A 24,462-nucleotide genomic window follows, 5' to 3' on the forward strand; every position below is an offset into this window, starting at 1 on the left:
CTGGCGGGGTGGGAGCAGCTCTCCCTGCCCTGAGCCTCTGGCTCGCCCCTCCATGGCCGGGGTGGTCCCCAAAACCCCCCGGGTGATGCTGTGGGCATCGGCCCCTCCTGCTGCAGCTCTTCCTTCCCCGGCCCTCATGGGTGCTGCTTCTGCAAAAAGGGGCTTTGCAGAGAGAGCCCAGCCCCACGCGCAGGGGAGCAGGCAGGGCACAGGCATCGCGGCCCCAAAACACGGGCACAGTGGCCCCGAAACGCGAGGTCAAGCTCCGGGAGACGGGGCGAAAAGCGGGCTCAGGTGGAGCGCTGGAAGCGGCAGCGGTTCTCCGCCATTCAGAGAAGAAAAGGACTTACACAACGCACGGCGCACAAAGCACGGGGGGGGGCGGGTGCTCCCCGCTCACCCCGCGGCCGCTCTGCGTCTGCCGGGGGTTATTGTGCAGTCGGGGGGCGCGGGGGAGCCCCCGGCGCGTCGCCCCCACAAATCCCCGCGCCCTTCCCAGTGACCCCTCCGGAACGCGGCCGAGCCCGCGTGTTTCAGGCGGCTCCCGACCCGGGGGAGGACGTGGGGGCTTTTGTCGCTCATGCAAGTTCCAGGTAACGTAGGTTGAGGTCTCTTTTTTTTTTTTTCCCCTTCTCTTGAAGTGTTTATTCCCCATGAGGGAATTTTAATTTTAGAGGCAGTGGCACTTCTGCAAGGTGAAGCGATTGCCGAGCTCCAAGTGCCGAACGACGGCAGCTCCGGCAGGGTGGGAGGAAAAGGGGGAGGAATGCAGGGATGGGTCCCTCAGGCCCCAAATTTGCCTCCAGAGGCGCTGGGCGACCGGCCGGGGAAAGGGCCGTGCCCGTCGCACGCCGCCAAAGGGGGAAAATGGCGCACTTAGGCTTCCTGAGTCGAGTTTCCGTCTGCACAAGGCTCGCTTGGAGGGGCCAGGGCTGCCTTCGCCGGGCACCTTCCGAAGGAGCCGGTGGGAAAACTTTCCCTGCAAAATGGAGGAGCTGCAGAGTGCAGGGCTGCCCCTCCGCCATGGGACCCCCGTGCGTGGGGGGTTTCCATAGGTGTGGGCTCGCGGCCGAGGGCCTGGAAACACGTCCCGATGTGAGGCGGGAGCGGGGGGCTTGGCCGGCTGGGAACGGGGCGCCCTGCTCGCCCCCGCGCACACGGAGGGGCCGTCACACACACGCAACCCTCCCAGCTCCCCCTCCCAAACCCCCCCTCCCCTGACACAAACACCCCTCAAACTGTGCCCACCCGCACACACACCCCGCATCCCCCCGTGGGCCCCCAGACTCTCAGCCCCACATACTCCCGTGTACCCCCTGTGCCCCCCAGACTCTCCCCTGTCACCCCCATGACCCTCGTGTCCCCAAAGACTCTTCATCCCCAAGTACTCACGTGTGCCCCCAGCCTCGCACCCCCACGTATCCCCGTGTCCCCCCCCAGACTCTCACACCTACCCCCCCCACACCCCTCGTGTACCCCTAGAATGTCACCCCCACGCCCCCCCGTGTCCCCCCAGCCTCTCCCCCGACTCATTCCCGTGGACCCCCAGCCTCGCACCCCCACGTAGCCCCGTGTACCCCCCCAGACTCTCCCTCCCGTGCCCCCCGTGCTCCTCCCCCGGCTCTCCCCCCCGTGGACCCCCAGCCTCGCACCCCACGCCCCGCCGTGCCCCCGCTCCCCCCCCCCCGCCCCGCCGCCGTTCAGCACCGCGGACAGCGCCGCCGCCGCCCGGCCCCGCTCCCCGTCACGTGGTTGGGGAGGGGGGGTCCCGCCCGGCTATAGCGCGGTCACGTGGCCCCCGCCGCCCCTATATAGCGCGGTGCGGGGCGGCGGGTCCGGTCCTGCCGGGCGGAGCGGCGGCGAGCGGTGAGCGGGGGGGTCCCGGTGTCCGGGGTGGGGGGACCAAGGCGGGGGGTCCCAGATCCCGGGAGTCCCAGCGGCCAAGGGGGTCCCATGTGCTTGGGGAGACCCAGCCCAGGGAGGGGGTCCCATCCCGGGAGCAGGGGTGTCCTATCCCCGGGTGGGGGGGCTCCAGGTCCGGGAGAGGGTTCCTGTCCCCAGGAGGGTCCTGTCCCAGGGCCAAGGGAGTGGGGTGGGGGTCCCATCCCCGGAGGGTCAGGTCCCATCCCAGCCCATCCTGTCCCTGGGGAGTCCAGCTCCGAGGGGTCCCGTCCCGGGGGGGCTCTGTCTCATCCCTGGGGCAGGGGTCCTCATGGTGGTGTGAAGCCCCTCGGGTACCCCCTGACCGCAGCGTGGGGTTGGGGGGGGATTGGGGGGTCCGGGGTGGGCTGGGGGGTTGCTCTTGCAGGTGTCTGGCCCCGGAGCAGCTGCCATGCGGGTCAGGATGATTTCAGCTGCCTCCGTCCTCGTCCTGCTCTTCCTACCCTCCGAGACCTGCTCGCCCCTGCAGTGGCCCCGCACCCCGTCCCGCAAGGCACCGACTCCCCAACCCACCTGGGAGCCCTGGCCGGGAGCCCCCCGACCCCCCATCCCCGCCGCCACCCCTTTACCCCAAAGACTGTGGCAACCCCACGGGGCAGAACCCAACCCGTCCCCCCGGACCCCACGGGGGCTTCAAACCGGCAAGAGGCGAGACGGCAAACCCAATTCCTTGGATCTCACCTTCCACCTCCTGCGCCAGTTCCTGGAGATGTCCCGGGAGGAGAGACTGGCCCGGAAAGCGCTCAGCAATAAACTCTTGCTGCAAAGTATAGGAAAATGAGGAAGGGGGCATTTTGGGGTGGGGGGATGAAGGAGATTGACCCCCGTGGGGATGCTGCTGCCCAGGGAACCCCCCCATCCCCACAGGACCCTTACCCGGGGGTCCCCGTTGCCGCGTCCCGCGCGCGCTGCTCTCGCTGTTGTGCATTAAAGTCGCCCTCGCATCTGCCGTGCTCTTGCGCTTTTCCCCCCCTCCCCAAAATCCCTGCGGGGTGACGCCGGTGGAAAACGCTCTGAGTGGCGCAGCTCGTGCCACTCAGCAGCCGTACGCATGAAAAAAAACTCCGTCGCAACAAGAAACGATCACCAAACACCAGCATCCCACATGGATCTTCATCCTCCTCATCCTCCTCCCAGGGCTGCGCAAGCAGCAGCTCCGGTACCAGCAACCCAAAATATTTGGTTTGATCTCCCAAGCTGGTGGTGACGGGGGACGAAGCTTTTTTTCTCCCGCGATCGCTTTGCAGGATGGTTTTTTGGGGTTTTTTTTTTTCTGTAAAGGGTCCATTTTCTCCCATTATGAAAGAAAAAGGTAAGGAATAGATAAAAGCAGCAATTACTGCACGGAAAAGGAGGAACAGTTTGTGAAAACAGAGGCAATTACCTGCAGCCGGAGCGGCTCGGCAGCGCTTTTAAGCCTCTCTGGAAAGCTGGGGTCTCGTTTCTCTCTGGGACGCGATGGCAGTTGGGTGGGTGCTGGTGAGCAGCCCCGCGTCCTCCCGGGGCAAACGCAGCTTTTACAAAACGGGGTTTGCTCCGAAACCCGTCCGGGGCTTTTCCTCCTCCAATATTCCTGCAAATTGCCCTGAAAATCACCACTTCCCCCGAGTCTTTTAGCGTCAGAGCGGGTGGTTTGGGACAAGGTTTAATAAAACCTGAGCTTGGCAGCTCTCAGAGGAAGACGAGCGTCCGTGCAGCAGCAGCAAGAGCATCCCAGCCCCTCGAAGGGGTCCAGGCCCCCCCTTGCTCTACGTCCCGCACCAGGGCATGAACCCCCCCCATCACCTCAATTCCGCAGACACAGCCCTGGCAAGATGGAGCTGAACTGGCTTTGGGGAAGGCTCCTGGGAACGGGGGGGTTTGCTCTGCTGCAGCCCCCGGGGAAAGGCCAAAAAGCGTCCCAGGGCCAGGCGCAGAGCCCTCCGCGGATGGCGGGGTCCTGGGTGTCCCCTCGCCATGGCCAGGTCGGCCCCACCGGTGCTGAGCCACCTCCAGCACCCCAGCCCTGAGCGACCGGCCAGGGACGGGCACGGGGGCGGGCAGGACCCCCGGGGACAGCGAGGCAGCGGCAGCTCGCAGGGTTGGGACGGAAATCCAGACAAAAGATCAGACCCTGCGGAGACAGGGGTCTCGGGGTGCCGCGGCGGAGGCACGGCCGCGAGGAACGCGCTCAAGGGTGACCCTCTGCCTCACGCGCTTCCTCGGCCCCTCCAGGCTGGCATACGTGGTGCCCAACTTCACTCCCTCACACCCTGAACGCGCCGTTCCCAACTGATGCCAGCTGGGATGGACATGCTGCCACCCTTTAGGTCTTGGCGCCCGGGGCAGAGCGCCCTCCGGCCACGGGTCGCTGTTTGGATTCAGCGTTTCCAAGCGAGGGGAAATCTACGGCCTCAGCAAACAGGGTGCTGCGGGGTGGGAGGTGCGACCCTGCCCACCGTGAACGGCCACATGCGGGTACCGCGTTGGACCGGAGCTGGGGCGAAGGTGAAACTCATCCACGCCGGCAGCCCACGAGACAAACCCCAGAGTGATGCATAAAGGGGTTTAATTCGTCATGAGGGGCCAACAGCAAATAAAAAACCATCAAAAGCCTCCAACAGGAAAGCGTCACTTTACCCGAACAGCCAGAGCCACCACGCTCCGTCCCCCAGCGCGGCCCGGAGGTGCCTGACAATGGGAGCAAAATGCAGCAAAACGCAGCCCAAACAGTCCCTGCTCAGCTCGGATGTCTCCGGCCCCAGGCTGCCAGCGAGAACGTTTTCGCTCGCTGCGTCCCGCCCGGCACCCCCAGCCACCGATAACCCGCGCCAGGGCACGGTGCCACCGCGGCCCTTCCTGTCCCTTTTTCCAGGACACAGCCCGGCTTCGGCACGAGGGGAGGGCGGCCGGAGGGAACCGTCCCGCAAGGAGAGGGGGCTGCAGCGGGACGGGGCACAGCCTCCCCGGCGAATCCTGCCGGGACCGCGCGCGCTGAGTAGGAAGAGCGTGATTTTGTGCTTACCTCCTTCCGGCGGATTTCCATCAAACGCGGAACGAACCTCTTCAGAACGGCTCTGAGCCCAGGGAAGCCGCACGGGAAACGAGCCGCCGGTGCCACCTTGCAGCCTTTCGTCCCCACGGGGCTCGGGTTTACGCTGCCTCAGTCCCCACCTCGGCTCGGAAGCCAGTCCCGTAGCAGCCTTCGGCACAATCCTTCGCTCATCTTTGCTTCTGTCTCTGCACCAACAACAGGGGCAACACCGGGGGCAAAACATCTCCAACATCAGCAGCTTCTTTGGAAGAGGTTATTTTGACTGCACCAAGGCCGCAGCAGCCAGCCCCTGCAATCATTTCTCGCACCGCCTGGCGACTGTAACTTGAATTTACACCCCAAATAACCTGTCAGATAAACATCTTTGGCCTTTAACGCCCCAAAAACGCAGAGGATGCCTCGGCGGGTGCAAGAAGGGAGCAGTCGCAGTCCCTGCCGCAGGGACCCAGCCTCCATCCACATGCAGAGCTGAGGAGGTGCCGGGCACCTCGCTGCGCCCGGCCAGGGGACAGGAGACCCCCCCCCAACACGCCCCTCGTGGCACAGGACCCCCCCAACTCCCCGCAGGACCCGGCAGCAGCGGGCCGCTCGGACCCTTCCTCTCGCGCGCAGAAAGAAAAACCCGACGCGCGTTTCTGCCTTGAAAACATTTATTTTACAACAGTGGTTTCAGATAACTTAGCAATCTTTATTTTAGTTTATATTCAGACATACAATACACAAATCACCATGCTAGAACAGAAAATAACTCCTCCTGCGGTAACGGCGCGTATGTACAGGAGCTCAGTAGTATCGAGCGTTACACTCCACGGACAGCCACATCTATGACATACAATCCCAAGTATGGTCCTTTAACATAACAAAATATAGATATGTCTATATCATCCTTGCTTTTCAGATGCATCTATACTTCGATTGCGGTTTGTTGGGGTTTGGTTTCGTTTGGTTTTTTTGTTTTGTTTTTTTTTTTACAATTTTTTTTTTTCTTTTCGTAAAGATGGGCTCCCCCCCACCCCGCCCCGCCCCAGGTGAAGTGCAGTGCAAATGCGAAACGCGCGCTCTCCCGGCGCCCTCAGCTCCCTCAGGCCTCACCCCGTGATGAATTACCTCGTTCAGGGCCTTGCTCACACGCAAAATGAAAACAAACCGCCTCGGATGCCGGTGACGACACAAACCAAGCCATCCGCACCCGGCCCCAGGAAAGCAGGCGAAGGTGGGGAGGAGCGGAAGGAAGGACAGCGATCGGCTCAGGCCGCGCGCATCCCAGCGGAGAAACATGGAGTTTTTGGGACTGGGCAAACCACCGAGTTCATCCACCGTGACGGACGCAAACAGAACTTCAAACGGGTGAAAGATGCGGGAACCCCCCCAGTATTCCCCCATTTCTGCCGCGAAGCAGAAATCCCGGTGTTTCGTGCGTCAGCCCCGGAACGGAAGGCCCAGAAGCGATTTGGCGGTACTCACGCGTACGCCGGCCGCAGTCGTCGGGCCATTACACAGATCCTGCCTAACTCCAGTTTTACGAGTCGCAGTAGCTCCAGGTCTTTACACACCCAACCTGCCAGCGCTGCGGTTCGAGTGACGGGACCGGGCTGTGCGAACACGCCACGTTATTCAAGGGGAAATTCACTCGAGCAAGGAGGGGTGGCTCTGGGAGCAGAAGACTGCTTTTCCTTTGCCAACAGCACAGCTCTGCTGCTTGTACTACGCTTTTATTTACACAACAGGACCCTTCCAGCCCTTCCTTCACAGCCATTTCACCTGACAGATCTTGTCTGGGTTTTTCCTGCAGCCGAAAGGCGAAAGCACAAGTCCGGACACACAAAACTCATGCCTTCCGCTTCTCTGGCTGAGAGTTCATGGCAGTACTTTGAGCCAAATTTCACGGTTTAACCACCAAAGAAAAAACAGCAGCAAGCACGACGGGCACACCTGTGGTATAAATATATACATATGTGCATATATACATACATACACACACGTGACGCGGCAACCCAAAGCCAACAGCGCGGGTTTGGGCCTCGCTCTGTGAGAGCACAACACGGTGAAAAGGAGTGTAAGGAAAAAAAAACCCGAATCAACGCGTTCTACCACGCCTCTAGCGATGAGCGCGTCGACCGCGGTGAAAACGCCCCGCGCGCCAGCCCGCACAAGGCCAAGTCATTGCAGAGCTGGCCCCTTGCCCTCGCTGCCGTTGGGTTTGCCCGCCTTCCTCTGAAGGAAAGCTGGAGTCGGCAAAGCCCAGCTCCGGCCGGAGGGGCTGGGACAAGGGGCAGCTTGCACAATTCAAGTGGATCGTTAGATTTTCGGAAGGGGATGACAAGCAACTGCTCGCAGACTGCGAGAGGACACCCGTACAGCTGGCTGCGGGGGAAAGGGAGCAGAGACGACGACAGCACTCGAGAGCGAACGGCCATTTTATATAAGAGCTTCCTCTATACATATACATATATATATAACCACCAGGAATTCCCAGCATCTATCCTTTTAACAACAAAATTAACTCTGCACGTAACGTTGGCATCTGATTTCCAAACAAAGGTTTGTCTTCCAGACATATGGCATTTGGCTTGTGCAAATGTCAGACAGACAGCTTCCCTCACACGGTTTCTCCTCATAAAGAAAGCATCTTCTTGGAAGGAAAAGGGAATTTCGGCCGTGGCGAGTCCCAGACAGCACGTAAGCCTCCCATCGCAGCACGTGGAGCAGAGCCCGCTCCTCGCAGGACTCCAGCACTGACCAATTTCCTGCCACTTTGTTAGCTATCACGTACGTTTCTTTCAAGGGATTTTAAGCAGTTGTCGGTGTAATGATACGCTACAAACTAGATGATTTCCACTACGATAGGGAGAAGCGGCAGCAAATGATTAAGCAAGTTAAGTTTATACCGACCTTACACGATACACACCTGTACTGGGGGGTTACGTTTCAGTGCTCTACGATTAACGCGTATTTAATCGGCATCCAGAATCATTAACACGAGGCGGGGGCTGCACAAGCCTCCCTGACCGCCCTGCAAGAGCCTCCTGTTAAATGCGACGCCGATGTCCAGTTGCACTGGGTAGGAAAAACCCGCAGCCCAAACGCGTCCCCTAAATTACCGGGAAACGTCAAGAAGACCGAGGGGCAATGGGCAGACAAAGGGCAGAAACGCGCCGAGAAAAGCGGGCACCTCTCTCGAGGAGTGCATACGGTACGAACCCTCTGACAGAGCCCCCCAAAAGCACCCTGGTGTCCCTCCACACCACACAACGCAACCGCCTGAGAGGCGGGACAGGAATATCTCTGCTGTCAGGCTCTGCCCTGGTTACACCCGCAGCGTTTGTCGGCTGACAGGAAGGGTTTTGCAAACCGAACTCGGTATTCCTCCGTGCCGTGCCCCAGCCCTCTTCCTCAGCAGGTCTTTCTGTTCAGGCCGTGCTCACCCAAACCCCGAAGAGCGTCACATTTTGAGAACACTATGAGCACTAATATCTAAAGCAGTTTAAAAATATTACAAATTTAAAAATAAGACTAAAAAGGTAACATGGCTCTAAAACATGACGGCGTGGAATCAGCAGAAATCTACACCCCATCGGACACCACTGAGGCTGACAGAAACAAATGTATATACAGATAAATATTTAAGAATTTCCTACAAACATCACTAACAAAACGAAACTGGCATTTAACGGGTGCAATGCCCCTTCATTCACTTCAAGTGAAGCGTACAATTCCTTGTACTACAGTGCGTTGGGGATCTCCCCATCCCCAGGAGGACGGGGCGCGGCAGGTCCGGCACCGCCGCCCTCTCCAGCAGCTCTGCCGCGGGCAGGAGGGACAGTACCCGAGCCCCGTGGCGAGGCAGGAGCTTCCCTACTCACCCCAAGCTACGGAGGGCTCTCCACGCAACACAGCTCAGGAATAAAATCAGTGGTCCTTAACAGCAGCCCGCGGAAGCTCTCCAGATCAGATTCTCCCCGATACTCTTCCTCACCAGGAGGAGCTACAAGTGCTGAGAAAATTGGTGCGGAAGAGGTTCGACGAGCTAGACGGAGGCGGCCAAACTGCTGAAACAGAGGTCTCAGGCAACTCGTAAAAAAAAATGATACAACTTTAAAAAAAATAATCATCATCAAAACTCAAGTTTTAATTCTGGCAATGTGCTGAACAGAGATCAACAGTGCTCAGGTTTAGTTTTGGAAGGAAACATTCTGCATGTAAGCCAGGTAACGGGCTGCAGCGCCTGCAACGCTACGCTGCTGCAGCTCCGGCGGGGACGCTGCAGCTCACGCTGCTGAGTGATCTCCTGCACCAGATCATCCTTATTTCCTACGCAATTTTGCATTCACTAGGGTGCAACTTGGCCATTTTGAAGTGCAGCTCGTGTTAGAGCCCAGGACACTCCTGCACCCTACCTACAAGAGCATAAAAAAAGCGGGCATTAACCTACTTATCTTCCAATTACACAATTTTTGTTTTAAAGAAGCCACGTCAACACCTTTTTAAATAGTTCAAGATGAACTATATTAATATACAATAATCTTGAATTCAGAGATTATAGAGTAACGTGGGCAAACTTAAAATTGTTTCAAAACCCATGAATATTCATCTAAAAATGCGTTTTCCCCTCATTCCCTGTAACTGGGATCTCGGAGTAGTTTCCCTCAGAGCATCTGACGCATCGTTCTGGCAGATAACAGCACACAGACTGATTTACCGTTCACACACCACCCACAGGCACAGCTGAAAGGAAAGCAGTCTCTCTCTCAAACTCGCGCCTTGCTACACGAAGAACTAAAACAGCAAGTCCATCCTGATGTCATCTTTTCCCAAGCAGCGTGAAACACGGATACCGGCATCGCCTCTCATCCTCATTTGCTGCCCACGTTTCGGTTCCGATGTCCGAGCCTGCGGAGTAACTCCAGGCGCGTTACACACCACCCCGCAGCCACAACCTCCCACCAGCTTTTCCAGTTCAGTGAGGCAGCCCAGAGGGGTTAGGGAATTGAGCGTTATTCACAAGTAACACCAACAAGCAGCCTCCAACATCCAGGATCTGGCTTTGTGTCACCCGTTGAGGTGAACATGGAGCATGGCAAACCAGCGCACAGGGAAACAGCCTCTTCCTCGCCAAACCGGGTCACTCTGACCAACTACACTCATTTACAAAGCCAAACACCCCCCGGAACGCTTCACCTTTTTTACCAAGAACGTAATTCGCACAGACACGGGCAATTTTCACCGGTGCGTTTGGAGGGGAGGCAGCCTGCAGACATTCAAGCATATTCCCGCGTACAATTCAACATCAAGAACAGGCTTCAGGCTAAATCTACAAGGACAGCCACGTGATGTTATTTTTTAAGCCTAAAAAAACTGCTTTTCATTCCAAGGGGTCAAGCAAAGACTTTAATGAAACAAGGACCTCAAGCCCAATCACATACGACTGTTCTCCAGGCCGCTCAAGAGAGTCTTCCAGACAGACAAAGTTAAAAGTAGCTCTCAGAAGACCACCAAGTCTCAGGAGTCTCAGGTCTAACAGGACTATCGATGAGGAAGAAATGATTTAACAAGCGTGCTACTGAAATCTAGCCAGTTAACTAACAGTAACATTTCTTTTTGAATTTTCGGGGCCTGATGTGGTAGCACAAGCATGCTTGTTTGCGACGAGCTCACATGCAGGCAACAAATACGCGAAAGTCTGATTTTGCAAACATCCCTCACTCAGCACTGAGACCACGTTAACAACATTCTCTTCCAGCCAGCGCGTTTAACACAGTTTCACGTCAGGTTTTATGTGCTCCATCATTTCCAGCTCAGGCCAAGACAGCGTGAAAATACATCCAGAACAATTCCCTGGCAGGAGAGTCCCCTTCCTTTTCGGATGGTTTTCTTACAGCCCAACAGCGCTTTACCCCGCTCAAAAGGAACGCCTGGATCTTGTAAAGAGCAGCACGAAACACCTTCAGAGCAAACACCGGGCGGAAGGCTGTAAACAGCCTCTCAGCAGAAATAGGTGAGAAATGAGAAGGGGAGACGGGGACGAAAAGGACAGTAGAGGGGTTGTGATACAAAACCACGAAGATCAAAACTGAAGAGGCTGTAACTAACTGCTCAAAGTGCCAAGTGTAGGTCTTCCGGTAGCTGTTCTGGATCCTGACTCCATCTCCTCTAAAGCTAGATTATTAACAACAAAACATACCAGCAATTCAGCAGCTGCCTAAAATGCTTTTTAACAGGTAAATCTCAATAAACCACAGTTTCTAGAGCAGTATCCAAACATGATTTGGTTTCAAAACAGTACAGGAAACCCTTCAATGGTTTCCTCGTAGTTGTTCTGAGTAAAAGAAAAACACCGGTGTAAACAAGTCTAAATGCAAGACAATGTGCAAATTATACAACAGGAACACAAAGGTATTTTGTTCTTAAAAAGCCATTTCAGTACTCCACAAAGATGTTCATGAGAAAATTAAAGGGCTAGTATACTATAAAAGCTTTTTAAAAAGACATATAATACTTCATTTGTCTGTTAGAATCTCAAATTATTAGAACAAATTTCTTAAAATCATTTTTTTTTCCCAACATTTACACTGTCACATACTGTCTGCGTTTTACTCACTTGCCCAGTGAAAACCAGTTAACCAGTTTCACTTTAAGATTCTCACGTATTCAAAAAAGCTGCACTGTTTGGTCTTTAGCATTTCAGGAAAGTGACTGAACTCAAACCAACACAGACCGGTGCTTGCAGTTAAAATCCCACCACCACCACCACATAAGCCCATTCACAGTCAGTTTTGTGACAATCTACAGTTTGCGGTTACGTTGTCACTGAAGATCGCCTTACACAAAGAGCTGTTCATCAATTTACTGTCCAAAGATTGGAAACTCTCTCTTTTTATTTTTCAAGGTAGATTTATTTAAGCTGAAAACCAGCATTATAGAGAACTCCAGCTCTACAGGACTGGCGTTTTTTGGTTTTTGGCTTTGTAAACTTGCTCAGATAACAACGCAGGAATAGAAGGGGGAATAAAAGAATTGGTTTGTTGCACTCAAATGAAAATCATGAACTTTTAAAAGGTCTTTGACAGCTCAGATGTATGGAAGAATAGTGACTTTCGTGAAACTTTTTAAATCTCATTTTTAGGCCAGTACCACTGCTTAAAATGCAGAATGTCTCCATCACACTTATATTGTGACAACTCAATACATTACACCACAGACATTTAACATAACTCCGTACATGCTATAAAAAAAAACAAGGAAAAAAAAAAGGAAACAAATAAGACCGTAGCTAAACTGCTTTAAATACTGCATGCTACAGCACTTCACGTATCATCAAGATACGACACTGAAAGGTGACAAAAGGCTGAAGGGATTACAAAATATTTTCGGCAGGTTGGAAAGCTGCCTTCTTACTGTGGCAGAATTATTCCCCCTCCCCATTCTCTACTTCTAATGTTCATGGTTCTAGTGTTGAGTTGGCCATGTATTTTTTTTGTTATCCATTCTAATTACAAGTGTTTCCTTAACTTAATTAAATCCATCAGTGTGGTAGCTGGGGTGAGAGTCAGCTGTGAGCTGAGTCGTCTCTGTGGCGGATGCTGGCTGTATCACAATAGGTGCGTCTGAGGCCTCTGAAAAGGGAAGACAAAACGCTTAGCACACCAAGGGGAAAAAACCAGCATCGTATGTTTTGGTAAGCATAAGTTACATCTCCCTACAACACGCCGACAACACCATTTTACGCTCCTCTACGCGCAGGATGTTAATTTACCGGTTTTCATTCTGCACACCCATTCGACCCAAGCACGCGTGGAACATTTAATCTATTTCCTTCTTCATGCGAGGGCAGCTGATCCGCACCCACCATTCAGCAATGCCCGTTTACAACACGATCAGAGCGCACGCAAGGCGCTACAATTTTTTTAAATGGTCTGTTCAATTCTACAGAAACAGCGTTATGCCTTCATAGACATTGGTAGATACGGCTAGTAGGGTAGCGGTCCTCTTTCCTTCACGCCCGATGCAGTTAACGAAACTGCCTTGACGCTCCCCATCCTTTTGGGGTAAGAGAGCCCCAGTTCTGGAATCACACGTGTCTGGCTGGTACATTTCTCCAGCGACGTGGGAAGGAAGCTAAATGACCTACTGCTCTGAAGCTGACTCCACGTTCAATAAAGACTCTCCAGGAGTTTTCAGCAACTGTATCTCCGGCGTCAGCGTTACCCACCTAACTCTTGTGCCACAAGTCCTTCCTCACCGCTATCTACAACCCGAGACCTGCGCTGATCTCTACAGCGCAAGCGCTGCTCCCTAACCCACACACCGAGCGCTCAGTCAGAGACCGGTGGTCATTCTCGAAACCTCGCAGCATTTTTACCTACCCCTTTCATCTGACTGCAACTGTGCCTCCAGGTCCTCTGGAGAGACGTAGTATTCCTGCTCTTCACCTTCAGGAGGTTTAGGTTTACACTTCCCGCAGCAGCAATTACAGCAGCAGCACAGACAGCAACAGCAATAGCAGCCTGTGATGAGCCCACAGAACACGAACAAGGCCTGCAGGGGACAGAAGACAGAAATATTCATAACCTGCGCCTACCACGCCGTGACTAGTGGTGGTTTGTGAGACTCAGATAGGGAAACCAGAGACCAAAACTACAGCAATGTAGAGACAGAACTTGCTAGCCACAGTTTTGCACTTCATCACCAAGATATATTCGCAAATACGTGCAAAACTGGCTACGGCTCTCAACATGTTTACACTGAGGTGAACACTGTCAACCTGCTTTACTTGAAGAACTCCTACAATTTAGGTTTAAGTGGACTACTCTGCTACATCCGGAAGAAGACAGAGGTCTAAGAGGCATATCTGTATGAAAATCCAGAGGTACAATAGTTTAGGACAGATTGTAAATTGCATAAATAACCCTGGGAAAGACTTATGCTAGCTAGCTGATGTACAGGTCATGATGTCCCTGCAGCTGGGACTTTGATCGACCCAAGGCTGTAGGCATGGCTGTAATACAGGAGCAGGGCAACAAACAGCTAACCAAGTCTGCCGGGTGCTTATCGCAGTGACAGCCGGCAAAATTAAAATCTTCATACAGGTCACTGTGTAATTCTTTGAAAAAACAATTTTAAAACCAGCACGGTGATATTCCTATTCTCTTACTGCAGGAGAATCAAGAGACGGAGACAATGCTGGCAAAGGGCAGAAAAATGAACCCATGAAACGAAACGCCAGGACTAGGAAGAGGTTTTAATCAGCCATAAAGCGCCATTAACAACATCATGTCACTCAATAAGTAAGTTGGTGCAGTTACAGCTTCACAGTCGGTCACGCTGTGTCTTTCTTATTACATTATCACATGAGCTGAGGGAGCTCATGTGACTGCACGCAGACTGCAATCACATGAACTCTGAAATGCAGAAGGCTGGACAATTTCAGTATCAAAAACGGGTTTTGCGCAAAGTATAGGTTTTTTGCACTTTTGAGTAAATGTGGTGATTTTAAAATGTATTACTTAAAAAGGTAGAAGCCTGTTACACTTAAAAACTATTTGAGTCCAGTAAGATACGGTAATTCCTTGGTACTGGCAGCAGACTCCAGAAGAAGTCTATACAATAATTATTACATCTACTGCACGCACGCAGTGCACGCAAAAAGCTGTTTGAAAGTATTTGTGAGGAAACATAAGCCTGCAGTGCAATTTTGGTGTGCTGCTGGTACTCTTCTCTCCTGCACAAAAAAAAAACCCCAAGGATGGGCATGTGAACAAATAACCTGGAGTCTCTCAAACCAGAGAAGAGTTGAAGAAATGCCATTCATCCAGGAAGTTTGAAAGCACACATCCAAACAGGCTCTCCCGTGTGAGCTCAAGCTCAGTCAGAACTGTTTTTGTAACATCATTCAGCAGATGTTGCCAAAGAGAACATCCCCCAAACCCTTGCCGCTTTTACAAGTGTCCAAGCTTGTCTTAGTAACGTAAGTCTTTCTTACCAGGCCCACACCACTGAAAGATAATAGAAAAATACTTCTGAACTAGAGACTACAAAGCAGTAAGAGAAGGGTAAATTACCAATAGTCAGAGATTCATCAATTTCCAAAAGCAAAACCAAGCACAATTATCAAACGGAGCTTTGTAACAGTTTTAAATGGCAATCCCAAGTAACTTCCCCTTGTGCTTTCGCTTACCTTTGCCCACCAGCTGGATAGCACGAAGTACGTGTTCACATTTTCTTCACCAAACTGTTCTGCTACGTACAGGCCCAGAGAACCATACTTATCATAAATGTTCCGCTTTGTGGCATCGGTCAATATTGCGTGTGCATTATTGATCTCTTTAAATTTTTCTGCGGCCTCTGGATTATCAGGGTTTTTATCAGGATGATATTTCAATGCAAGTTTCCTGCAGAAAGAAGAAAGAAAAAAAAAAGAAAAAAAAAAAAAAGAAGAGATCGTTATAGATTAAAAACTGGATTGAGTTCTTGGGTTTTTTTGTTTGGGTTTTTTTTTGTTTTTTTTTTTTTTCTCAAGTCCATAGCTTGTAACTCCAGGGAGACTTTCAAGTTCCAGTTGGTTTCCTCCAACTGGAGGTGATTCAACTTCCCTGGTGATTCTTCTCTAGATTATAACAAAAGGCTACAGCAGCATCTAGCTTCATTCACAGGATTGACTTCAAACTGCCGGATTTGGCCCTCAGAAATCCGTTGGAAAAAAAAAAAAAAAAAAAAGAGACATTGAAGAAAATAAATCATCATCTATATTTATAAATACGTGGCTATGGCTCTGAACGTTTTACACCGAGGTGAATACTGCCAACCTGGTTTGCTTGAAGAATTCCTACAATTTAGGTTTAAGTGGACTACTCTGCTACATCTGGAAGAAGTATATCTGTACTTCTTTCAGAAGTATATCTGTATTAAAATCCAGAGGTATGATAAGAAAAGAAAACATCACTCTCTTTTCCCACTCAGCTCCAGCCATTTCCACCAGCAAGTTTTGCTCCTGCTGAAGCAAAGACCAAGCTAACAGAAAAAAAGACACCCCGCAAGTCTCAGATGTAGTACCAAAGAATAAATAAAAGCAAGCTGCCACAGCTAATCTGCAGTGCCTGAACACAGAAATAGAACAGACAATCACTTGTGGTTAATTCACCAATTCCTGTGTAGGAACAAAGTACTTTTCAGTTCAAGGCTTGCTAGAATAGAAAAACCTTCAGAGTTTCGAGATATCAGGAAATTACAACGTACCTCCCCTAATCAGGCTAGATCTCTTACGACTAAATGACAGCAGTCTACAGCCCCCAGAGGTGTCGGAACACAGCACAAAAAAAAAAAAAAAAAAATCAGATTAAGCATTGCTAAATTTGCTGGTTCCGACATGGCCCAGGCTATTTACAGGAATCGGCAGAAATAACTGGCCAAACCCCTCCTTACAATCAGAAAAAATGCTGGTTTGCTGTTCGTGCTCCCAAGTAGAAAAATGATACAGAATTGTACACTAACAGCTCTCCTCCACCAAAAAAGGCACTTGTCCTCCTACAGAACGTTACCACAAAGTCCCATCGTTGAGAAATACACTAGAGGCCTGCAGACGTTTACACAACTGCTCTGCAGTGAGGAAATATTTAGACAAACATAAAATAAAGATTTGTGCAAGCACACATTTGGACACGCATGCAAGGATACCACAGCACTCAAAGAATAAATGGAGTGTGCACTTGAGATACTCAAACTGTAAATGATGTTGCTTGGGTAAATCACACCCAGCGTCGCCACTAACGCTGTGAGGACTGAAATAATCACAGTTTTTATGCTCAGAGGGAAGTTATATAAACCTGGAAAGGGCTTAGCTACTACTAGGCTGCAACAGATAAATATTTCAGATTTCCCATGTCCTACACATACACAAACCCCACAGCCCAGAGGCCAGCAAAGGATGTTCAAATGGAATGAAAGCAAGAGGTGTCAGTCCTCCTTCTGCGAAACAGCAGCACAGGAAACAAGATCAGATGAAAGTTCAGGTAAGTATGAAGCAGCTACATTTCACCCTAGGACCTAGCTGGGTGGTTCCTCTAAAGGAAAAACTGTTGCAGTTTTTCCCCCCAAGAAGGTAAAATTATTTTCCAGTTGCTAAGGCTTGAAGATTTCTGATTCCAATTTCCGTTTAAAGGTGTTGGGAAGACACAGCTAATTTTTGAGAATCTGTGGACCCAGTTTATTCATGGACTTCACTGGGTAGTTGCCATCAATATTAAAAAGTAACTCTGAAAGAAAAGATGTTCACAAATGCTAAAGACTAAAAAAAAAAAGTCGGAAAAAAGTATCCTCATGTAAAGACTACTACTGACCCCTAGTGTAATGTTAAATACATTGCCACTCGTCAAACAATCGTGCTTAAGGTGAAGAAGCAACTGCATTTAAGCAGATTTTGGGGGAATGTGGAAAAGCAGGATGTTACACAATTTTTTTGTTTGTTTGTTTGGTTTTATTTGATCAATCTGAAGCCGTTTTGTGTGTCTAAGAAATTAAATACAGTAAAAAACCCCTTCTTTTAAAAAATAGTAGGTCCACATAGAAGAAGACATTTTGAATGGATTTTTAGGAAAAAAAAAGTCATTGTCGATACTCAGTTTTCATCTGTACTTGCATTTTGAATCTATACCTCACTGAGCCAGAACTGGACAAAAGGGCAACATGGCACATCTGTGGTCTCTGTGAGCCAGACACAACACTACGTAACACGAAGAACTCATCACACTGTCTTAAACTCTGCTCAACTTTAGATAAAGGCCTTTCCAAATTACACCACATATTTGACGATTTAACTTACTGGAAATTAGATATAAAAATTTAACAGCACTTATGTACAAAGCCTGGGCATGTTTTCACACCAATTTTTGCAAGAATCAGCCATGTTTTCACCTGGTTTTCTTATGTGTTTTTCTTCGAAAGGTTTAAATAAACCAACTGGAGCCTATACATAAATATTCCATCTGTTGAACTCTGAATTAAAGCTATTTGTGCTATTGGGCAACACGCGTAAAGCCTGAACCTTTACCTGTATGACTTTTTGATATCATCCGAAGTGGCGTTCTTGTCCAACCCTAGCACGTGGTATAACGATTCTCCAGAGGTAGAGAGCGAACGTTGCCTCTGGTCTGCCATCCTGAACTAACCTGAAGAGAGAACCGGCCCCTGCCAAAAAACAGATTAAGAAATGCTTAAACAAAGAAGAACACCAACCTCTTTAATAACATCAGTCTCGAATCCAGAGTTTCTGCATGAAAACTCATCTTTTACACAGTTTATATGTGCTTTGAAAAGAAAAGGCTCTTAACATATGTGGAAGTTAAAAAGTTACAAAACTCAGTGAACTACCAGTGAAAACAACTACTGCATTTTCAGCACAGCACCAGGCACCCTAGATTCACATATCCCCTAAGCTACTTCATCTTTCTTAGTCTTGATACTAAGATAATTGACGTGTGACAATACCTATAAACACTACTTGACCACAGGTAGGTTGCTATTACCTTGAGGCTGCCTTTTTGCACCACACTTGCACAGCAGACATTGTTACACTAAAAAAAAAAAAAAAAAACACCCAAACCTCCACGCACCTCCCAAAACCCCAGCCTCCCATCCTCTCACTGACACCAACTCAAGCAGAATTCTTTTGACAAACTCCAGTTTGACTACGCCTGTGCATCCCCCTATGAAAGAGGGAATGCCTGCCCACAGAGATCTCCCCTCTCAATTTAAAGTCATGGATTAAACATTTCACATGTATTCTAGTTACAGTCACGCTACTTGAACGTGAATCAACCTCCTGCTCCCCATTCAAATGCAAAAGGCCCTGGAGGTCTCCCTTGTGCCACGCCACGGACAGATACGGTTCTGCCCTCTAAGATCCTGAGGAGATTAGCATTTGCCGTTCTTCAGCTGCAGAACCACAGCGAGGATGAGCGCTGAAGAGGAGACTATTGGCTATTTTTGGATTATGTCATTAGAGTTAGCCTACACCAGATTATGTAGTCTTTGAAAAAGATATTTAAAGCACCAGACTTTTCTAATTTAACTCTTTATCTTACACAACAAAGTTAATAACTTCAGTGTTTAAAAGAAATACTTTCAGACACTGCCTCGTGCACTGCCTGGCTCTCGGTACGTCAGTGTTGATACGCTTCACAAAAACCACAGGTCTGTTAGCACCAACACACGGCTATCGTCACGCTCGTACCGGTGCGACTGGGCGCCAAGGACACAGACAGAGACCTTACAACTTCCTTGCTCATCTCGGAGCCTACTGTTAACTACATTTGGCCTCTCCAGCTTTAGATGAGCACTACATCCAGTTTCTTCGACTGGACTGGAATACACCAGCTAAACTAGCAAACTCTCATCTAATTTCCCTCTAGAAGCTTTTGGCAGCTCTGGTAAGTTTAATTAAAGGTTACCTAATAAGGAAGCTATAAATTATTATTAATAATAAGAAGTGTAAACCCTAATGCTTTAGGTAAGAATTCAAAATACACCCCAAATCTGGAAGGCGAATATGTGGGTAGGGAGAGAAAATCTTTTATTTTCTTTTAAAGGATACTGTTCAGCTACCAAAAGGTTTCCGTGCGAGAGGAAAAATGTATTGTGTCTTGCAGCACTCAAAAAATTGATCCATTTATTCAGGCACAATCTGATTCAGTGAAATGACAAAAATATTTCAAAAAGAAACGCCCCACGGAGGAACACACGAGGCACAACCCCCTGAGACAGCCTTTTCCCCATCCGCAGCTATCGGTCAGCCTGGCCGCAGCCTCCCAGCCCCCTCCACCCGAGCGGTCCCCGTGCTGAGGTCAACGACTGATGATCCCGACGTCCATCTGGTAATCTAGCTGATTGCACAGGCCTGCTCCGACCGCCGCCCTGGCTCCCCCGCGCAGCTTCTGCTCTTCGACCACCACCGCATCCCGCAGCCCTCCTAGGAAACTCTCCTACAGCTCCACCGCGTCAGCCACCCGTCAGCAGCATCCAGCCAAGGGCAGCGTGTCTACCGCTACTGCTCTTTGCCAGGGACCCATGGGATTAATCTGAACTTGCGGGGAAGGGGGGGGGGGAAGCACCCTGCTCGAGATTTTACATGGTAATTTAGCTCTTCTGAAGGTATTCCCTCAAACTGGAGCGTTGAGGGCACGATGAACATTTGTGTTGTTTAAGTGTCTGCAGCTCTATTTAGGCAGAACAAGCTTCCTTTAAAATCAATCCCACACGTCCTTGGCACACAGATGCTGCAGATCACAGGTACACACTATGTCCTGCTTAACAAAATCTCCACTGTTAAATCAGGGCCAATTTGTTTAATAAAAACGAATTCAAATTTGATGCAGGCGATGTCTACCGGTCTGCAGGCTGCCTGTCAAGAATAAAGCCAGGCATAGGAATAAAATTCCACACTGCTGCAATCTTTAATTGCTTCGATCTGAACATCTCAGGGTATCTGGAGTTCGCTGTAATGGGGTGTCTGTTTTTCAAAACTGGTATGAAATGGACACGTCGGCCTTGGCAGGAGAGAGGAGGATGAGGTGGTAATGGGAATTCATCTGGGAAGCTTGTTATTGAGGGGAACAGAAGCGTACTACTACTAGGAATGCAGCCTTTGGCTCTTCAGATGTGAAGCAGACAATAAAGGTGCAAGTTATTTAAGTTTGGAGTACTTCACAAACCAGGCTACTATCTGTCCCACTGTTTTTACAAGTGGCTCCAATTCACAGGACTGAAAGCTGCTCTGTACTTCTTACAAGTGTGGTATTCAGCAGCAGCAAGCCATCTGCTACGCATTCTAACCAAGCAGGATGCCCTGAAGAGGTTTCTCTCTGAAGGCTCTGAAGAAAAGTAATCCCCTGGATTAAACAGCACAGTTTTAACCATCTGTGTTCCAGAATGCCCTGCATTAGTTGTGACAACACAACTGCTGTCAGCATAACCAGGTAAGTACAGTTAGTCCCGCCTTGCTGAAAAGGCTTAGATTAAACCTGATAGGTTATATGGAAGCCGGCTTTAACATTTTAAATACATCAGCGGTAAACTGAACCTAAGACTAGATTTCTTTTTAGGTTGCCAAAAGAATCCTATCAAGTTTCATGAAACTGGTGATACCTGCTAGGTCTGCTGACCCTTTTATAAGCTGTTCTTAACTCATTAAAATGGCAAACTGTTATTAAAGCCAAGAAAAATGAGTAGTTCTCTGCCAGTTTAGGGAACCGAATACTCACAGAACATCCCAATGAATGCCAGCATGACAAAGGGTGACAGCAGATCAAACGGCCAGAAGCAGGGAGGGAGAACTAAAATTTCATCTGACCCTGATGCAAGATGCTGCAAAGAATTTCACGGGAAGGGGGCAGCGAGGGGGTACCAACTTTTCCAAGAAAACGTGCCTGGCTGTGCGGCAGGACGGAGGGCAGAGGTTACCGACACTGCTCAGGCAGGGAGCAGATGTTTGGAACAAGACTGAATCGCAGGAGTCAGACCCCTGCTAGAAAGAACCGCCTTGTAGCAATACAGTGACGGGGAGCTAATTCGACGGACAGTACCGACACTATTTCAGTGCTATCAGCATCCCAAAGCAGGCTAACGACGGTAGTTTTCATTGCACTTCAAGGATGAAGCATTAAGTATTAATTCATTAACAAGCCTCTGAAAACTGACGTACCAAGTTGTCTAAATATCACCTTTCACATTTCCAGTTAATGTTGTGTATTTTCCCACGTAAGTCACAAAGGCACAGCCACTCACTCTAGTTTCCGTACTGGAGGAAAGACTGCTTTTGAAAGGAATTGTGGGTGCTCAGCTCCACTGACAAAAATCAGAAGGGACAGAGGATACCAAACAATGGTAACTTCAAAAATACTACTACAGCAGGGCATTGGGGTACAATCTTCATCACAATTTTAATTTCCTTAATACTTGTACATTCATAAGCTTAAAAAAAGAAAAACCAAAATCACACCGTGAATGTACACGCCAACGCACAGACCTTTAAATACGTGCTGCTCACAATTTTAGTGAAGTGTCTGTCTTCAATGTGGGGAATCTGGCTGTCAACGGTTGTTCCAAAAAGTGAAACTCAGCTGTAACAGACAACATCCACCACCTCCTGACATGGTGAATGGTACTTACCCACCAGACACAGGACAATGGAGAATCATTAACCTTAAGGGACACTCTCTTATCCAAATTGCAACGAGTTTGGTCAAAAGCAGAAGAACAAAACAATTCCCGAGTCTTTCCATACGTTGTCAGTAATGCAGAGAACAGAGAAATCCCCAAAAGGGGCAGATAAGAAACAAGACAAGTTCAAAGCCCCGCTGGAAGTGCTGGAAAGGAGAAGAAGAGGCAGGCTGCTGTCCCAGCACGGCCCAACACCACCGAGGCACCAACCCTGCACGTGTCCCGAGCACAAACCACCTGTACCGTTGGCAAGCCCTCTGCAGTGACAGTTTTAAGAGCATATTAGCAGACAATTAAAGAGCCTAGCTTGGAAGTGATATTTTGCCAGCTCTTACAAAAATTATGTCTAGTTGATGCTTTATTATGCACCTTCAGGAAGCACCGGAGAATTTTAGGAAAGATTTATATTCCGCAAATCATTTCTGGTTACTGTGTGGTAAAATATAATGTCAATTAAATTTAAGATTACTAGTTTTTCAAAGACTTTCAGTGCAAACTAGCTACAGGTGTTATCTTAAACTAAATTGTCCTATCTCAACCTGTATTTACTAGTAAAAGTCTAAATAAAAACAGCAAGCCAGGAAACACTTCAGTAAATATTGATTTATGACAAAAACGAAATAGCACCACTGGCCTCCGCATCATGTCCATCTGTCTCAGATTCATTTAGAGTCGCTCTCACAATCTGGTATTTTTCTAGAGTGGAAAAAAATCACTTTTAAAGGGGAGAGGAGAGAAACGTACAAGATTGTACTATCAAGAAAAATACAAAGTGTTTTAAGCTTGGCTTTGTGAGGTACTAAGAGATTTCTGTAAGAAAGTTTTAACTTTGTTTTCTCAGCATTATTTTGCATTTAAATGAGTGCATTTATTTTTTTTTTTTTAGCTACAAGAAACCAAAAAATACAGTACTTACCTGGTATCTAGTTTGAATATTCTAAGGTAGGTGGTAACAGCCTCCACACACCTCTAAAACTGAATCTCCTAAAGATAAAACAAAAGCAAATTATTTGTTCACAAACTTACGTGTTGAGGGCTTATTGCAAAGTTATCATCACATCATTTTATTACAACAGTCCTTCATATTACGCTAAAGGTAAGATGGAAGTGAAATAACAGAAATGAAACCTTCTGTGCTCATAGAATTGTCACTTAACGCGGTAAGTACTGAAGCCACCAGCAGCGGGGAGGCATACTGCAGCCTGGACGTCTTTACCCGGCACACACCTTCCTATGACATGGCCAGCTGGCATCAGAGGGGACGTTTTAGAGCCTGCATTTAAGTATTTTCATTATGCTTTCACTCAAACGCCACCTTGATGTGAAAGTCCAGAACAAACCACAAGTGTTTTTACCACCCGAAATACTTTACGCTACAGTAAAATCTCCGCAATGTAAATATTTATCTTTAAAATTGATTAGCTGTCAAAGTAAGTTGCAAATATTTTAAAGTATAGATTCAAGTTTAGATTTACTTGTAGCTTCAGACTCTTTTTCCCAAACATTTCACCTTGTGAAAGACACGCTTACCTAAAATAAAGACACCAGTCGCACTAAAACTGGAATAACCATTATCTGTGTAAGACTTTAGACTTTTTTTGACTTAGGCATTTGTGAACTACCTGTGCTTAAAACAAGAGAAGCGTGTTTTTCAAGTCTTGATAATCTGTAATGTTGTTAGAGAGAGCCTGCTAAAGCAGCTTAGCTAATCCCGCGCACCGCCAGCCCCGGCACACGAGAAGCGGGCAGGCAGCCTGTCCTGCCGCCCTGTGAGGGAGCGGCCGAGCACGGCACGGGGCAGGGCGAACCACAGCAGAGCAGGTCTCTGTAACAGCCCAGGGACGTTTAGCGGCGTTCAGATGCCGGATGCCTTCACCACAAATAAACATAATTTGTAAAAAATGTCAACGGAAAAGCAATATTGTTGGTACAGCACCTTTCTTCACAAGTTACTAGCAGCACTGCCACTAAGATGAAGGAGATGTGCAGGTGCACACAGAGTGGCTGAATGCCGCTGTGCCATTTCTAAAAATCGGTTCACGTCCTTAAAGTGTAGAGCAACACCAGCTCATTTTGCCAGGACAAATTTCCATCAAGAAAACCACAGTTTTATCATGTTCACACTCCCTCGTCCTCAAGTAGATTACCCAAAGGAGAAACAAGCCTGGCATCAGTGTACAAGGAGGAAGAGAACCCGAGGTGACCCAACAACAGAAACCCCTTCTTTTGGTGGTCAAGGCAAAGTCTTGCTGCGGATGACCGATCACATAAAAATAAGA

General features: G+C 49.2%; 2 protein-coding genes across 2 annotated transcripts in view; one reads left to right on the forward strand and one right to left on the reverse strand.

The window, feature by feature from the left end:
* The first annotated feature begins 1,820 nt into the window (after positions 1-1,820).
* LOC147598729 (uncharacterized) lies at positions 1,821-2,890 on the forward strand. The gene is made up of 2 exons (XM_086761009.1): positions 1,821-1,866; positions 2,309-2,890. Exon 2 carries the CDS (start codon positions 2,333-2,335, stop codon positions 2,720-2,722), a length of 390 nt encoding a protein of 129 aa, XP_086617135.1. The 5' UTR covers positions 1,821-1,866; positions 2,309-2,332; the 3' UTR covers positions 2,723-2,890.
* Positions 2,891-5,607: 2,717 nt separating this feature from the next.
* DNAJC5 (DnaJ heat shock protein family (Hsp40) member C5) overlaps positions 5,608-24,462 on the reverse strand; it is a 33,474-nt gene continuing 14,619 nt past the window's right edge. Inside the window, exons 2-6 of the mRNA XM_086760576.1 lie at positions 23,100-23,167; positions 18,018-18,154; positions 15,150-15,363; positions 13,339-13,510; positions 5,608-12,588 (exon numbers count right to left, since the gene is read on the reverse strand). Coding sequence (XP_086616702.1) covers positions 12,485-12,588; positions 13,339-13,510; positions 15,150-15,363; positions 18,018-18,124 — 597 coding nt within the window. The 5' untranslated portion in view covers positions 18,125-18,154; positions 23,100-23,167 and the 3' untranslated portion in view covers positions 5,608-12,484. The remainder of the gene's footprint in view (positions 12,589-13,338; positions 13,511-15,149; positions 15,364-18,017; positions 18,155-23,099; positions 23,168-24,462) is intronic.

Source organism: Chlamydotis macqueenii, chromosome 16 (assembly GCF_036417535.1).
Source record: "Chlamydotis macqueenii isolate bChlMac1 chromosome 16, bChlMac1.mat, whole genome shotgun sequence".
NCBI lineage: Eukaryota > Metazoa > Chordata > Aves > Otidiformes > Otididae > Chlamydotis > Chlamydotis macqueenii.